This window comes from Erpetoichthys calabaricus, chromosome 1 (assembly GCF_900747795.2).
Source record: "Erpetoichthys calabaricus chromosome 1, fErpCal1.3, whole genome shotgun sequence".
In the NCBI taxonomy this organism is placed as follows: Eukaryota; Metazoa; Chordata; class Cladistia; order Polypteriformes; family Polypteridae; genus Erpetoichthys; species Erpetoichthys calabaricus.
The window spans coordinates 111,996,244-112,014,297 of NC_041394.2; the positions used below are offsets into that span (position 1 = coordinate 111,996,244).

Consider the following 18,054-nt stretch of genomic DNA (forward strand, 5'->3'; position numbering starts at 1 on the left):
TCAATTCCTACAAATGTAGTTGACGGTATTGCCTTATAACCGACAAGCTTCAAAAAATATTTTGTGGGGTCAGGTGAGTAGGGGTAAAAAAAGATTTGTCCTACTCACAAGTTAATGAAGTTGGAGGTATTAAACCACTAAGGCGGAAAGTGTAATTTTTATGCATTTTTAAATGAAAACATGCAACACAATACATCATTTATCTACTCTGCCTGTTCATAAAAGAAATACAATTGAATGCTTGCAAGACTGGGAGCCACTGCTTTCAGGTTGGTGTGCCTGTGGTTCTGCACTACTTAAAGCGGACATATGAAAAATTCTAATATCTAGTGACTGTTATCTGAAAGAAAACAGGGCAAGATGACTAGTGAAGCTTGTATTACACTGGATAATGCTTTAACTGGCTTTGTTAAATGTGAACAGTGGGCATGTCAATATAATAGAATTTTGTATTCCAGTGAAACTTCATGAAACTCAATACCTATTTGATGCCACGGCAAAAACAGAAATCCCAGTCAATGGCATTATTTAAATGAACAATATCATGCCTTTTTTGTATGATAATATAAAATATAGGTACAGACAACTACTACTTTAAAACAAGTGGTAGATCCATAAAGAAGCTGGCCAGCTATCATTTAAATAAACTAGTACTGCCAATCATAATTTGTTAAAATACAACACAGTGCTTGATTTTTAATGTATGAAAGACAAGGGGAGTCCCCCAGTGTATCAAATGTGGGAATTTCATAATCTTGGGTGGTTTTAGGCATAGAGTTAATAAAGGATGATAACATCAATAGCTATCTGATTTGTCTAACCATATGTACATAATAAATTTATTTTAACATTTTCTATCCAGTTAACTGAAAAATACTGCATTAAATCAATACAAAAAAAAAATCAAATGTTATTATATCTGTACTGTTGAATTACTGAATTTCAAAATAATTCAGGATATTTTCACTTCAATAAACTAAAAGTTGTTTTTGTATCTTGCTCAACTGGAAGAATCCTAACTCACCTCTTTTAAGTCAGTGGGTAACTGATGTTATATACTATTTGAAATTGGAAAAAAATCAAATTTTCACTCAGAGAATCTGTGCAAAACTTTTTTAAAAACTGGCTGGATCTAATAAATAACATTTTAGGAAAAGCATTTAAATTGGGGGAAAGGATTTTCTTCCCTTTTTTAACTATTTTTTCTAGTCTTAAAGTTTTACTCGGTCTGTTGGCCTAGCTTTTTTTCTCAGTGGGGGGGGTTGATTTGATTTGAACTTAGTTTTGACAAGTTTGACTTGCTTGTATGGAATGTTACTTGCTTTTAATAAATTCAATAAAATGCAAAAAAAATGTAATAAAGCCAGAGTGTGTGTATTCTAGCTTGTCTTTTTAATATTAATAATAACTAGGGGGCTCTGGCCCCTGCTCGCATCGCTCGCCAATCCCCGTGTGGGCGCTACGTGCTAGCCACTTCAAGGCTCTGCCGCTTGCATTTGGGGAAGCGGATGTTAAACAGATTGTTATTTTCATGGGAATTGATACATATGCATAATAGACCTAACTATTTTACATTACAGCAAGTAATTAACTATAATAAAAAATAGTAAAACATAATAAATTGAAAAAAAATGTTTGCATGTTGCGCTAGAGGTATTCGTTCTGTTTGGATTAGAAATTAATACGCAAATACTTTTTAAACTTACATTTTAACTGTAAAACTGTAAAAATATTTGGAATTAACTTTTCGGCAATATCACTTTGAATTTTGATTCCGTGTTTGGAGTTACATCGTGACAACGCAACGTATAACTGCCCGTGACTGAATATCATTTCTTTCTCTCTAATAAATAAACCAACTTTTTCAAATGTTTGTCCCTGTGATTTGGTAATTGTCATAGCAAAAGTTATACTAATGGGAAACTGTAAACGTTTTAATACGGATGCAATATCAAGATCTCCTTTGGTGTCTAATGTTTTCCGCGGAAGATATACTACATTACCTTTCTTTTCGCCTGTTAAAATTTTACATGTCAGAATTGTTCGACCAATTTTGAATAAAACTAATCTTGTCCTATTGCATAGCCCAACACTCATATATAAATTACGCAATAACATTAAGATACATCCTTCTTCCAACAGTAATTCGCCCGGTGGAAGACCGAACAATGTTAACGATTGTAGATATTCTACAGGATATTGTAAGTTAATGTTTTAATCTTCTGCACGATCACCACCAACTGTTTCAGCATAGTCTATTGATACGCATTTAACCAATTTTCCGTGTAACCGAGCGACAATTTCCGCATTAATTCGTTTGACTTCATTGTTTCTCTGTGCTAGGATTGCCTGTGTACTTATTTCTTCTGTTCATAATCCTTTGGGATAAAATCTTTCATTAAGATTTGGACATAATAAAGTCTTCTTTTATTGGAAACTTAAAGTGAGGAAAACATAAAAATTTATAATAGCTGAGAGCGCAGGAACTGTGTCTGACAAAAGCATTCACACAAATGAGAGGTGAGAGGACCGTGGGTGTGGGCCGTTAACCATGGTTGAGAGGAGGGCAGGACTTGAAAAAAATCTCTTGGCAATAGTCCTGTCTTGCGGGACTTGAAAAATCTCTTGGAAATAGTCTTGTTTCGTCTCAAGATTTTCTTTAATAATAGAGAGATGTAGTTTTTAATCACATATTATTGTGCTTTCTGAAGTAATTTGTCTATTTGCAGTCATGCATCAGTATAGTACCGACTTTCAATCAGTACTACAGATACTGTATATAAAAAAAAAAACAATAATAAAATCTGGTACCAATATGCTTTCAGAATTTTGATATCAACCTGGTACCAAAAGTATCAGTTCAGCTTCATTTTTTTAAATTAAATAAATGATGGGATTCACCCCAGCAGATTAGACTTGTTCACCTCGACGCACAGCTTGGACTCTGGAACCAATCTCCTTGAGAGGGGCTGGACTCTACCACTCTGGAGTTGCCCCCAGTGAGAAGTGCCGAGCGGGTGTGGGTATACTTATTGCCCACCGACTTGGAGCCTGTTCATTGGGGTTTACCCCGGTGGACGAGAGGGTAGCCTCTCTCCGCCTTTGGTTGGGGGGACAGGTCCTAACTGTTGTTTGTGCGTATGCACCGAACAGCAGTTCGGAGTTACCACCCTTTTTGGAGTCCCTGGAGAGGGTGCTAGAGGGCATACCTTCTGGGGACTCCCTCGTACTGCTGGGAGACTTCAATGCTCACGTAGGCAATGAAAGTGAGACCTGGAAAGGCATGATTGGGAGGAATGGCCCCCCCGATCTGAACCCGAGTGGTGTTTTGTTACTGGACTTCTGTGCTCGTCATGGATTGTCCATAACAAACACCATGTTCAAGCATAGGGGTGTTCATATGTGCACTTGGCACCAGGACACCCTAAGCCTCAGTTCGATGATCGACTTTGTGGTCGTGTCGTCGGACTTGCGGCCACATGTCTTGGACACTTGGGTGAAGAGAGGGGCGGAGCTGTCAAATGATCACCACCTGGTGGTGAGTTGGCTTCAATGGTGGGGGAGGATGCCGGTCAGGCCTGGTAGGCCCAAACGTGTTGTGAGGGTCTGCTGGGAACGTCTGGCAGAGCCCCCTGTCAGAAGTAGCTTCAACTCCCACCTCCGGCAGAACTTCGACCACATCCCGGGGGAGGTGGGGGGCATTGAGTCCGAATGGGCCATGTTCCGTGCCTCTATTGTTGAGGTGGCTGACAGGAGCTGTGGCCGTAAGGTGATCGGTGCCAGTCGTGGCGGCAATCCCCGAACCCGTTGGTGGACACCGGCGGTGAGAGATGCCGTCAAGCTGAAGGAGGAGTCCTACAGGACCTTTTTGTCCTGTGGGACTCTGAAGGCAGCTGATAGGTACCGGCAGGCCAAGCAGAATGCGGCTTTGGTGGTTGCTGAGGCAAAAACTCGGGCGTGGGAGGAGTTTGGGGAGGCCATGGAGAACGACTTTCGGACGGCTTCGAGGAGATTCTGGTCCACCGTCTGGCGTCTCAGGTGGGGGAAGCAGTGCTGTGTCAACACTGTATATGGTGGGGATGGCGCACTGCTGACCTCAACTCGGGATGTTGTGGGTCGGTGGGGGGAGTACTTCGAAGACCTCCTCAATCCCACTAATATGCCGTCCAATGAGGAAGCAGAGCCTGGGGACTCGGAGGTGGGCTCACCCATCTCTGGGACTGAGGTCACCGAGGTGGTCAAAAAAACTCCTTGGTGGCAGGGCCCCGGGGGTGGATGAGATATGCCTGGAGTTCCTCAAGGCTCTGGATGTTGCAGGGTTGTCTTGGTTGACACATCTCTGCAACATCGCATGGACATCAGGGACAGTGCCTCTGGATTGGCAGACTGGGGTGGTGGTCCCCCAATTTAAGAAAGGGGACCGGAGGATGTGTTCCAACTACAGAGGGATCACACTCCTCAGCCTCCCTGGAAAAGTCTATTCGGGGGTTCTGGAGAGGATGGTCCATTGGATAGTCGAGACTCGGATTCAGGAGGAACAGTGTGGTTTTCGTCCTGGTCGCGGAACAGTGGACCAGCTCTACAGCCTTAGCAGAGTCCTGGAGGGTGCATGGGAGTTCGCCCAACCAGTCTACATGTGTTTTATGGACTTGGAAAAAGCATTCGACCGTGTCCCTCAGGGAATCCTATGGGGGGTACACTGAGAGTATGGGGTACCGGACCCCCGATAAGGGCTTTCGGTCCCTGTACGATTGGTGCCAGAGGTTGGTCCGCATTGCCAGCAGTAAGTCGAAACCGTTTCCAGTGAGAGTTGGACTCCGCCAGTGCTGCCCTTTGTCACCAATTCTGTTCTGGACAGAATTTCTAGGCACAGCCAGGGCGTTGAGGGGGTCCGGCTTGGTGGACTCAGGATTGGGTCAGTGCTTTTTGCAGATGATGTTGTCCTGTTTGCTTCATCATGCCGTGATCTTCAGCTCTCTCTGGATCGGTTCGCAGCTAAGTGTGAAGCGGCTGGGATGGGAATCAGCACCTCCAAATCCGAGACCATGGTCCTCAGCCGGAAAAGGGTGGAGTGCTCTCTCAGGGTTGGTGGCGAGATCCTGCCCCAAGTGGAGGAGTTCAAGTATCTCGGGACCTTGTTCACAAGTGAGGGAAGAATGGTGCGTGAGATCGACAGGCGGATCGGTGCGGCATCCGCAGTAATGTGGGCTCTGCATCAGTCTGTCGTGGCGAAAAAGGAGCTGAGCCGCAAGGCAAAGCTCTCAATTTACCAGTTGATCTATGTTCCTACCCTCACCTATGGTCATGAGCTATGGGTAGTGACCGAAAGAACGAGATCGCGAATACAAGCAGCTGACATGAGTTTCCTCCGTAGGGTGTCTGGGCTTTCCCTTAAAGATAGGGTGAGAAGCTCAGTCATCCGGGAGGGCCTCAGAGTAGAGCCGCTGCTCCTCCGCATCGAAAGGAGTCAGATGAAGTGGCTCGGGCATCTGATCAGGATGCCTCCTGGACGCCTCCCTGGTGAGGTGTTCCGGGCACGTCTAACCGGGAGGAGGCCCAGGGGAAGACCCAGGACACGCTGGAGGGACTATGTCTCTCGGCTGGCCTGGGAATGCCTTGGGATTCCCCCGGAAGAGCTAGAAGAAGTGGCCGGGGAGAGGGAAGTCTGGGCATCTCTGCTGAAGTTGCTGCCCCCGCGACCCGACCTCGGATAAGCGGAAGAGAATGGATGGATGGATGGATGAAATGTTTCTCAATCTAACATGAGAAGTGGTGGTATAGCAGTTTTATTATGTGATACTTTTAATGTTAACAGGTGTCATTTGGTGATTTTCATTCCTTTGAGCATCTGTGTGCAGTAATGAAGGGCTCTCCCCGGATAACTATTTATAGACCTGCTTATTTTTCTGATGATTTTATTGATGATTTCTCAGAACTCTTGTCATTTACTTCTACAGATTTGCTAAAGAATTATTTTCATTGTTTAACACTTTTGATCTGGTACAGCATGTGAATAGTCCTACTTATGTATGAGGGCATATGTTGGATTTGGTCATTTGTAAGGGTCTTTGTATGCCTACTGTTAATATTAAGGGTTGGTCCTGTCAGACCACTTCTGTATTTTCTTTGAGATTGTCCTGATATTCAAAACAGATCTGCTTGTGTTAAAAAAAAAAAAAAAAAGAAAGAAAAAAAGATACATAATGGAAAACACTTCTACACTATTCACTAGTGCCATACCTAAGACTGATAAGTGCTGGGTCAGTAGATGTCATGCTTAATCACTTTAGCTTAAATATTGTAGGGTTATTGATACAGTAGCCCCTGTTAAGGTTAAAATCATCTCTAGCAAGCAGAAAGCACCTTTAAGTAATGTTTTACTAGTCCTTAATCAAAAAAGAAAATGTAGGAAGGCTGAATGTAAATTGAGAAAACATAAACTGCAGATCTATTACAACATCTACAAAGAAAGCTGATGTAGTTATAACTATGATGTGGCCAAGGCTAGCCAGTTATATTTCTTTAGCATTATTAATGGAAATGGCAATAATACCCCTGCACTGTTTGCCATTATTTATAAATTATCTAACTCACAGTCTAAATCAGCCTCCAATTTCTTTAACTGCTCAAAAGTGTGATGAGTTTGCATTATTTTTCTGCCAAAATATTGGAAGCATTAGATGTGCCATAAATTCACAGATGATTCTATATCTGTAAAACTATTTAGGATAAACATGTGTACTTTGTCCAAGTTTGAAGAAATTGACACCAATAGTCTTCTGGAGATTGTGCATTGCTAACATTCCTCTACCTGCACTTTCAATATTTGTCTACAGGCTTTTTAAAAATTGTTTTTGGTAGTATAGCAGCAGACTTACTGAAAATAGTAAGCAGTTAAAGCAGTTAAAACAGGAATATTTCCTAAAGCATTGAAAACTGTTATTATTAAGCCCCTTTTAAAAAGAGCAGCCTGGATGTTATAGTACTTAATAACTATAGACCCATTCCTTTTATAGGTAAGATTATTGAAAAAGCTATATTCTTACAACTCAACAAATTTTAAACACCTAATGACTGCCTTGATGATTTACAGTCTGCCTACGGCCAACATCATAGCACTGACACAGCACTTATTAAAGTTTTAAATGATACTCGTTTATAACAGACTCTGGAAAAATAACAGATCTGGTACTGCCAGACCTCAGTGCTGCCTTTCATACTATTGACCACAGAATACTTTTAGAAAGGCTTGAAAACTGGGTAGATTATCTGAAGTAGCTCTCATCTGGTTTAGGTCATTTTTAAAAGGCAGGGGTTACTTTGTTGAAATTGGTAATTATTGGCATAAGCAGACAGAAATAACATGTGGAAAACCACAAGGATCTATTTTTGGTCCTCTTTTGTTTAATCTTTACATGTTCCCACTTGGTAGATTGTTACAAGAAAGCAAGCTTAATTACCACAGCTACACGGGCGATACCCAGATTTATTTGCCTCTTTCTCCAAATGATTTCAATTCTGTGGATTCAGTATGTGATTGCCAACAGCTAATTAACATCTAGATGCAGCAGAATGTCTTTCAATTAAACAAAGATAAAACTGAAAATATACTCTTTGGCAATAAACAGGAAAGAATTAAAATAGTTTCTTATTTAGAGTCCAAGGCACTAAAAGCTGAAAACAAAGTCAAAAATCTTGGGGTACTTCTGGATGCAGATCTTAGCTTCAGTAAGCATATTAAAGCAGTAACTAAATATGAATTCTATCATCTGAAAAACATTTCTAAAATCAGAGGTTTGGTGTCAAAAACAGACTTGTGGAAATGTATCTGTGCCTTTATTTTCAGCACAGTAGATTACTACAATGCCCTTTTCTCAGGTCTACCCAAAAAAACTCTTAAAAATTGCAATTTGTTCAGAATGCTGCTGCCAGTATGCTTACCAAAATGAAGACAAGATAACCCATTTACTCTAGTATTAAGATCACTACATTGGCTTCCGGTTAGCTATAGGATTGATTTTAAGATAATGGTTTAGTATAAAAGTCGCTAAACAGCTTAGGACCACTACATCACAAGATGCTAACTGTTTGTAGACCCAATAGACCTCTTAGATCCTTTAGCCATTATGCAATTATAAATGTAACAATCTGTCAAAACATGTTAAAGGTTCTCCAGCAGTAGAAGCATTCAAATCAAAATTAAAAACATGCTTTTATTTTCCTGTGCATTTGATTGATTATGTATTGTGACTTGACTGATTACTTTACTGAACTGTAACTCTGCTGTGTCATTATTTTCCTAATTTTATGTACTGTTTTAACTTTGTCATTTTACATTCTAAATTATCACTTATTTGTATCTTTTTTATTGTATTTTATTATGTAAAGCACTTTGAATTACCTAATAATATGAAATATGCTATATCAATAAACTAACTTTGCTTTACTTGCTTCTTGAGCCAAAGCACCTCTTGACTTCAGGCAAAAAAAAAAATCATATAAGGATGGGAATATGGCTGCTGAAACTTTTACAGAAATTCAGTGATGTTACGATTCTCAGCAATTTATTCTCAGGATATAAACATTGCTTTTGTCTGTCTTTCTGTTCTGTAAGCCTAGAACTTAATACCACCACCTGGTGTCCCACCAAAGTAATCTTCTGATCATGGTAGTCAATTGTTTTAATCAGCATTCTAAACTAAGATGAGATCTGCTTCTGCTAATTCTCAGTTTCTTTCATGTTTCATCAGAGTGCATCATGCTCAATATGAGAGTTCACTTTTTGGGATTCACACAAGTCAAACAGCTAGCCAAACTATCTCAAACTCCTTCAAGTTACCAAAGAGAGCACCTAGATGCTCAGGTATGGTTTGCATGCATTATCTCTATTAAAGGGCCAAAAACTTCAGAGTCAGGCATTCCTGATGTAGCCATCATCCTTAGATGCCAGAAGATAAGCAGGAGAATTCGCAAGATGAGGAAAAGTGAGCATACCCACAGATATACAGTACCTCCACATGCATCCATCAGCCACAAAAGGTCCAGCGACTCTTGTTAAAATCAATGACATCACTAACTCAAAATACTTTAAATAAAAGCTTGAATACAACTAACAGACAGATGTAATCTATAATAAGTGAGCTTTTAAATTGACAAAAAACTTTGACCAACATAAAATGAAAAAAGGTTTTATTAAGATCAAAATCAATGTTTGGCGGGGCCATCTCAGTTAACTGAAAACTTGTGGCCTGAATTGAACAAGACAGGCCATAACCAAAGACCTGTAGGATCAGTACAACTTTAGCACATACTTTTATCCTATTTACTGTTATCTGTGCTAGAGTAAGGTTGTATCAATTCCTAGAAACAGAATACTCATTATTAAATTAAAATAATCATATAGAAATAAATGTACTAGAATAAAAATTTTGTATTATCTACTTTTCCCAGATTATCAGCGTTTATTGGTATAATTCTATTTTATACAGTTTTTTGTGAATATTTTTCAAGAATATCAATGTTTCAGTAGCACATTGTATACCCATGGATAAAAGGATAATATTTCAATAAAGGAAAAAAAATATTTTATAAGGCTGAAGTCTTTCAAATAAAACTGAAAATAATGGTTATCTTTTATAATAATAACAGGTATACTTTAAAGCAACAACAGTATTTCATTAGTACAATGCAATTTCTCAGAGGTCAGGTTTACCTTTAATTTGAGAATTCTCATATTATCAAATTCTATATTGCAACTTAATGCATAAAAAAGGGGACAGTGCTATTGTTATGACATTTCAAATTCAGAAAGTTTAGAAACTTCAACTTACTTCTAAATATATTGATGGGGGGTTGTGTTCGCCTCCAAATTTTTCTAATAGTGCTTCTAAATGCTCTTGTGTCAACTTAATCATTTGCTTAATATTCCAAACCTGCAAATGGAAAATATACAATTTCACCAAATATATTCTGGACCTAGAATCCTATAACATGTCACAGAAAATCAAGATAAACTGAATTGGATTTGGAAGTTTTAGTGGTTGTAAACATAAGTACTTTCACATTAGGTAACAAGGTTTAAAGTTAATAGTATTACATTTAAAACAGATTAATTAAGTGAAGTTTTAAGAATAACATCCAAATACTCAGTGCACTCTGCCAGTCTTATATAACACATTTTCATTTTGATCATGGAGTATGCACTCTCATATGTCAAAGTTAGTTAAATGGTCAAAAACAGATATTTTTCTTATACTGGAATTACAAAACAACTGTGTAGGCTTGCCTTATGCTGCATGGGATAGGCTCCAGCACCCCCAAGCAGCAAAAAATGTTTAAATGCTGTAGTGCATATTCCCAACCCACACCCCAGTTCAACAATGGGAATTAATGACTATATAACCAATTAAAACTTCACACCTCAGTGTTGGCTTTACTTAGCTAGATAAACAAATCTCACTTCCTAGATAAAGTAATTTGTATAATAATACATAAACGGCAATATCATATTCAAATATATGTGTAATTTCATATTACATTTCTGAAGGCAACTGATGACAGTAGAATGGGCTGACTGACAAACATGCTGCTGTGCTTTTGTGAATGTAGAATAAGAGAAAAAAATACCAGCTAATTAAATGAGATCAGTGTTATCGGTTAGTTGTCACTGATTATGAAACAAAAATCTGAAGGCACAGTGGGCCTAAATTAAATTGATATCCCTGTTTAACTTTGTCTAAGGCTATTTCCTGCATCCAAACCAATGAAAACTTCAGGAAACTCAGTTTCTGTGAAAGGATACTATTTTACCACTTGATCTTACATGTATGCCTTTGATAAATCTGTTGTGATATTTAGATACATTCTTTTAGCTAAAACAATCACCAGAATCTTTACATTGTTCAGAAAAAGTATTATTTAGACTTTGAAAATATAGCGACCTACACCTGTCTCAGTACTTCTGATAGAATACAGGTGTCCCTTGAGTTATGAAAAGGTTAGGTTTCTGCTGATGTTTGCAGCTCTCTCTCTCTCTCTTTTTTTTTTAATATAAAAGTGGGAACCTGCACTATAAATGTCAATTAAAATATCAGACAAATTGCATAACGTTTTAATACTTATATTTTATATTACTTTGAATCAGAAATCATGCATAATTTAGACAAAAAAAAACAAAGGTAAACAATTATTGACCTTATGCCTAAACATCCTATAGTTTTTATGATACAGTACATCCAGAAAGTATTCACAGCGCATCACTTTTTCCACATTTTGTTATGTTACAGCCTTATTCCAAAATGGATTAAATTAATTTTTTTCCTCAGAATTCTACACACAACACCCCATAATGACAACGTGAAAAAAGTTTACTTGAGGTTTTTGCTAATTTATTAAAAATAAAAAAACTGAGAAATCACATGTACATAAGTATTCACAGCCTTTGCTCAATACTTTGTCAATACACCTTTGGCAGCAATTACAGCCTCAAGTCTTTTTGAATGTGATGCCACAAGCTTGGCACACCTATCCTTGGCCAGATTCACCCATTCCTCTTTGCAGCACCTCTCAAGCTCCATCAGGTTGGATGGGAAGAGTCGGTGCACAGCCATTTTAAGATCTCTCCAAAGATGTTCAATCGGATTTAAGTCTGGGCTCTGGCTGGGCCACTCAAGGACATTCACAGAGTTGTCCTGAAGCCACTCCTTGGATAGCTTGGCTGTGTGCTTAGGGTCGTTGTCCTGCTGAAAAATGAACCGTAACCCAAGTCTGAGGTTAAGAGTGCTCTGGAGCAGGTTTTCATCCAGGATGTCTCTGTACATTGCTGCAGTCATCTTTTCCTTTATCCTGACTACAGTAGTCTCCCAGTCTCTGTCGCTGAAAAACATCCCCACAGCATGATGCTTCCACCACCATGCTTCACTGTAGGGATGGTATTGGCCTGGTGATGAGCGGTGCCTGGCTTCCTCCAAACGTGACGCCTGGCATTCACACCAAAGAGTTCAATCTTTGTCTCATAAGACCAGAGAATTTTCTTTCTCATGGTCTGAGAGTCCTTCAGGTGCCTTTTGGCAAACTCCAGGTGGGCTGCCATGTGCCTTTTACTAAGGAGTGGTTTCCGTCTGGGCACTCTACCATACATGCCTGATTGGTGGATTGCTGCAGAGATGGTTGTCCTTCTGGAAGGTTTTCCTCTCTCCTCAGAGGACCTCTGGAGCTCTGACAGAGTGACCATCGGGTTCTTGGTCACCTCCCTGACTAAGGCCCTTCTCCCCCTATCGCTCAGTTTAGATGGCCGGCCAGCTCTAGGATGAGTCCTGGTGGTGTCGAACTTCTTCCACTTATGGATGATGGAGGCCACTGTGCTCATTGGGACCTTCAAAGCAGCAGAAATTTTTCTGTAACCTTCCCCAGATTTGTGCCTCGAGACAATCCTGTCTCGGAGGTCTACAGACAATTCCTTTGACTTCATGCTTGGTTTGTGCTCTGACATGAACGGTCAACTGTGGGACCTTATATAGACAGGTATGTGCCTTTCCAAATCATGTCCAATCAACTGAATTTACCACAGGTGGACTCCATTTAAGCTGCAGAAACATCTCAAGGATGATCAGGGGAAACAGGATGCACCCGAGCTCAATTTTGAGCTTCATGGCAAAGGCTGTGAAGACTTATGTGCATGTGCTTTCTCAATTTTTTTATTTTTAATAAATTTGCAAAAATCTCAAGTAAACTTTTTTCATGTTGTCATTATGGGGTGTTGTGTGTAAAATTCTGAGGAAAAAAATGGAGTGGCTTCAGGCTGTAACATAAAATGTGGAAAAAGTGATGCGCTGTGGATACTTTCTGGATGCACTGTATAGTACCTCAAAGTTGAAAAAGCTTACTGATGGCACAAGAACCAACCAATAACTGACTACTGAGTGTCATGTACTTCTCCCAGTAGTTACACACCCTGAGAGAGCATTGCTAGGACATGTACTTAGTACACTGGCAATTACAAGCAGCAGATTTTACCACAAAGCTAACTGGCCAGCTGCCAATCAAAATGCTTATCTGTGACTGTGTGTGCTGTTGATTATATTCAGCGTTATGTGAACAATAATTAAAATTTTAGTTGAAAAGAACAATTATTGGGTTTAATGTGCTTGTTTGTATCTGAGGAATTGCAAAAACCTGACACTCATTTGTATTATGCTTCATAATTTCCAATAACATTACTATCATTAACAGTGTTAAAATAACTTGTTTTTTTTTTTATAAAAATTCAATTGGAGCTGCAGCTTTTGGGTTATCCAGTGAGTTTACAGCATCTTGAATTTTAGTCAGTCTCAAAGATTTGTCCAATTCCCCAATGCTATCTATGTGTGTTAAGCTGTGAGATTTGTATTTTAACAAAGAAATCAATGGCTCTGGGAGTGAGCAGTCTGGCAAAAAAAGAAAACTACATCACAGTATGATTAGAAATTGTGACAGTTTTGGTAGATACAAATACATTCTGTAGTGTATAAAAATCTGCATATATTTCAGGCTGAAATTTTTTTTAACACATGAACTACTGATTAACATTGCATACCGGAACACCTCCTGTCTTTTGAAATGTTTGTTAATGCCCAGCTACTCAAATAGATTTAAAGGCTGGCATTCACCACTCTTAAACCAATGAACGTACAGTTTCTTTCTCCTTCATGCCACAGCTGCCAAGCAAACACAGCCAAAACACACTGGCTTTTTCTTACCTTGCCATCCTGAAAGTGTTAGTTCAATCAGATTGAACTGCAAAGCACCATGGGTAATACTCTTAAAGGAGTAGACTCACTTATTACACACCATTCACATACAAGTCCATTCTCAAAGATACTACATTTAAGACACTTATGCGCCAACATAAAATATAATTTAGTATTTTCTTTTACTTGTGCAGAATTGCATATTTTGAGGTTTATGTTTAAATGTGTTTGCAAGTTTTCCAAAAATATTTCCATACTGGTATAACCACTTTCTTGAAATTCCATACTAGATGAATTTTATTATACTGGTCAATCGCCCACTCCGACAACACTCCACTTTCTATAAATACTTGAAGCATTCCTTAAATATCGTATGTTGGCTATTTGCTTGTATTTTCTGATTTTAGGTCCAGCTGCATTGTTAATTTCTACCATAATATGCATTTGCTGTGTTAAAATTTTAATGGCCTTTTCTCCTTGTGATTTGAACATTAGCTGCTCTGTTTCTCTTGTAGCTGTTAACATTAAAACTTGAAGTGAATGACAAACTTTTATTTGACTTTTTAAAATAATGTTAAGCTGTTTGCAAGGTCCATAACTTGTTTTAACTGAAGTTGTCACTGTCATCTTTGGTCGTTTTTTTCCTCTGAGGAGGAGGAGGAAAAGAAGAATGCTGAGGCTTAGCCAAGCTGGACGAGTTCCTCTTTTGTGAGGTCTTCGTTATGGGAGTTCAACAAGTTATCCACATTCTCTGCACTGACCTCAACAAATCCAGCCTTCTTTGCAAGAACCAAAATCTTAGCCTTTGCATTAACCACTTTACAAATCTATTAAAGTCAGATACAAACAGAGGGCAATGTTTCTTCCAAATGGCATTCATTGTTTGTGGAAACACATTTTGCGAAACACAGTTAATGAATAACAAAGCCTTCCTGATGTCAAAGCTTTTCCAAAGCTGTTTAAGTTAAACTTGTTCATCAGCACCACTGACCAGTTACTGCATCAGCAGTTGCAAGTACTAAGCCTTAAATATTGCAGTAACACTCTGGTCCTGGTCCTGCAGAGACTTTAAGTTCAGGGCAAGAAAACACAATTGAATGTTACAATGCTAGATGGGTGATCAGACTTGTCTGACAATTTTTTTCCAGTCATATTTCTCTATTATAATAAAAAAATCTTGGGAGACAAGACTTTTTATCCTGCGACAAGATGTGATCTTTTGAAGAGTGACGCTTTCATGTCCCGCAAGATGAGACTTTTTGCCAAAAGATTTAAGCATGCCCGGGGCTGGATATAAAAGATAAAGAGTAGATGACAAAGCAGAACGTCATAAAGAATTCAAAAACGCTGGCGCAATACAATCAGAGCAGGTTAGAGATAATGGAAGTACGAAAATTCGAAAGTCTCAAAAAAAATGATAGAAAAGATCACATTAGTGCAAACAAACAGAAATTATTACTCGGTGATATAATGGAACAGCAAAATGAGATTGAATATATTGTTGGGATATAAACTTTAAGTAGGAGACATGTAGATAGTCTAATTCGTGTTGCCATCAAGGAAAAGTAGTGTTTCTTCCCAATGAAGAGGTGTATCTGCAAGAATTAAAAGATTTGTTGTTTCTTGAAAGTAAAATCCCACGAGAGAAAATTTCAAGCCCCGCGAGACAAGACTTTATGTAAAGAGATTTGGGAAAAGTCCTGCCCACATCTAAAACATTAACAACCGCGAACACAGTTCAATCATTTCTCATTTGTGTGAATGCTACTGTCAAATGCAGTTCGTGTACAGAGAAAGAAACGATACTCACTCATGGGCTGTTATACGTTGCATTGTCACGATGTAATTCCAAACACAGAATCAAAATTCAATGTGATATTGACAAAATGGTAAAAGTGAAAAGAGATCGAATATATGGACACAGGTGATATGAAGTATGTAGATATTGTTTGGCTTTAAACTTTAAGTTGGAGACTTGTAGAATGTTCAATTCGTGTTGCCATCAGAGAAGAGTAGTGTTTCTTCCCAATGTAAAGGCCTATCCGTGAGAATTAAAAGTTTTGTTGTTTACGAGTGGCAGAGATGCAAAGTTGCTGGTGCGTAGCACAGGCAGGGGGGTTGGCGAACGAAGCAAGCTCAAACTGCACAAAAAAAAAAAGGTCACTCCACAAAACACATCTACACAATCAAAACACAAATTAAATAATTACTGCATGGTAGGGCTGAGCAATATAACAAATTTTTTATTTGATTCAATATTTAATACAAGTCAATATGCAAAAGCCAAAATTGAGATATTCTGCACTTTTATTTGATTTCCCACAACTTCTTCTGCACGTTCAATAAAATCCGCAAAGTCTCAAGTGCTCTTTTAAAGTGTGTTTATTTTGACTCTGACCAAGTTGCCTGGTGGGGAGGTTTGGGGGATTAAGAAGCATTTAGAACAGGTATTGTTAGCCTTGCAGTTTGCAGTGGTTTGGTTTTCCCAAGATGCCAGTTTACGAAATAAAATATTTAAAGATAAAACATTATTGCATATGAAAAAGCCATCCGAGAATGTGCAAGACCTGCAATGTGCTCCCGTGTATAATCGGCAAAAATGGATCCTCACAAAGCGAAGTTCCATAAAGTGCTATTCTGTTGCATAGATTATGAGTGGACAAGCAGCAGTAACATACCATATTGCAAAACGCACTTTTGCCTTCTTACCTTGCCCCCAGAAAATACTCATACTTTGTCAATGGTCAAACAACTACACTAATCACCAATTCACATTATATAAAAAATAATTATTAATAATGAAAAAAAGCATAAGCTCTCATCTTTCCATTTTACATGCTCTTCACTACTGAAACGTTACAAACAGGAAAAAAACAGCAGCCTTTGTAATTTTTTTGTGTGAATTATTCTACGCTCAGGTATAAGTTATGGGATAAACTGCATTACCAGATATTTTATTTTCATTCTGAGTTTGTATTTTTGTTTAGCAGGTGAATTAAGTTTCGTAAATGACTATGAGCAAGTCTGTCCTGGATAATATAAAGTTACCTCATTGTAATGTCTCATCCCATGTAGCGTTATATGTTGTCATTGTACACTTACTGTACCTTGTGTCTTGCCACTTTAAGAAAGAGCAATCTGGCATTATGCAATGTTTAACTTGTAATGTTTCCCAAGTTTTGTCTGTCAATAATCAAACATCTATATCTTTTATCTTTAGTCATATATTGCTTTTCTAGTAAGTGTTTATTCACAGCTTTAAACACAGTATGTGGTGGGGTTTGGTGTATGCCATTTCTTCCACTTCAGTGAGTTTCTTTCCTTTATAGATAAATGTACATTCACCTCAGGTTCTGTTAATCGTTAGATTTTTTTTGTAATTCAATTTGGAATCAGTCTCTCCAAGCCTCGCTGTAGTAAGACTAACATTAGAAATACCAGTCTAACCACAGGGTTACCAAGTAACAATGGGAAGGGGTTCTAAGAAAGAAGTTTAGTCGCTCACTATTCAGGTCACTATTTTAGACACAGAAATGGTACTCCACAGTTAGCAACACATGTATTGAGGTTGATAATATAAAGGCCCTACCAATTCTATAGTGTGGAATGCTACAATTTCAAAACTACTATGTACTAAAATCAAGCACTTATAAGGTGCCTACCAGGAACATGATACTGAGGCTAAAAACTAGAAACATTGGCCAACAGTAGAGTATCTACATTAGTGCTGTAAATTGGCATTAATGATAAGTCTTTACAGCAATTTGACATATTAAAAAGGAACTTCATGCCTGCACTGGAGTATGCTAAAAGAAAACCTAACACTTTAACTGTATGCGGCTCTCTACTAGTGCTGGGCGGTATACCGAAAACCATTTTTTATTTTTGTTATGATATGGATTTTTCTTATACCGCAACACCGCTTTAAATTGCCTAAACAATGTTCGAAACGTGGCGTAGCGGGAAACTGTTTAAGGGGGACCTTTTTCACTGCTACACCGCTAAACAGACATACAACAGAGTACATGCGATAGTGGAGGTATTGCACGGTGAAAATGGACAGAGAACATTCCCGAAACTGAAGCTGTAGTAGACGATAAAGTTGAACATGATGACACAGAAGAATTTTTGCTGGAAAAAGGAGTCACGTCTGTTGTCTGGAGATACTTTGGATTTAAAAGGTCGGATGTGGACCATTATCTTCAATTGTGTGAACATTGTTTCTATACTACTGGATAATACTGCAAGCCAAGTTGTACTTGTTTCATTTTTTTCAATACTATGTAATGTACCTGGGTACTGTGTAATTGTGTGACGACATGTTGAC

General features: G+C 38.6%; 1 protein-coding gene across 1 annotated transcript in view; it reads right to left on the reverse strand.

The window, feature by feature from the left end:
• braf (B-Raf proto-oncogene, serine/threonine kinase) overlaps positions 1-18,054 on the reverse strand; it is a 319,102-nt gene that overhangs the window by 222,595 nt on the left and 78,453 nt on the right. The window contains exon 2 of the mRNA XM_028805204.2: positions 9,831-9,932. Coding sequence (XP_028661037.1) covers positions 9,831-9,932 — 102 coding nt within the window. The remainder of the gene's footprint in view (positions 1-9,830; positions 9,933-18,054) is intronic.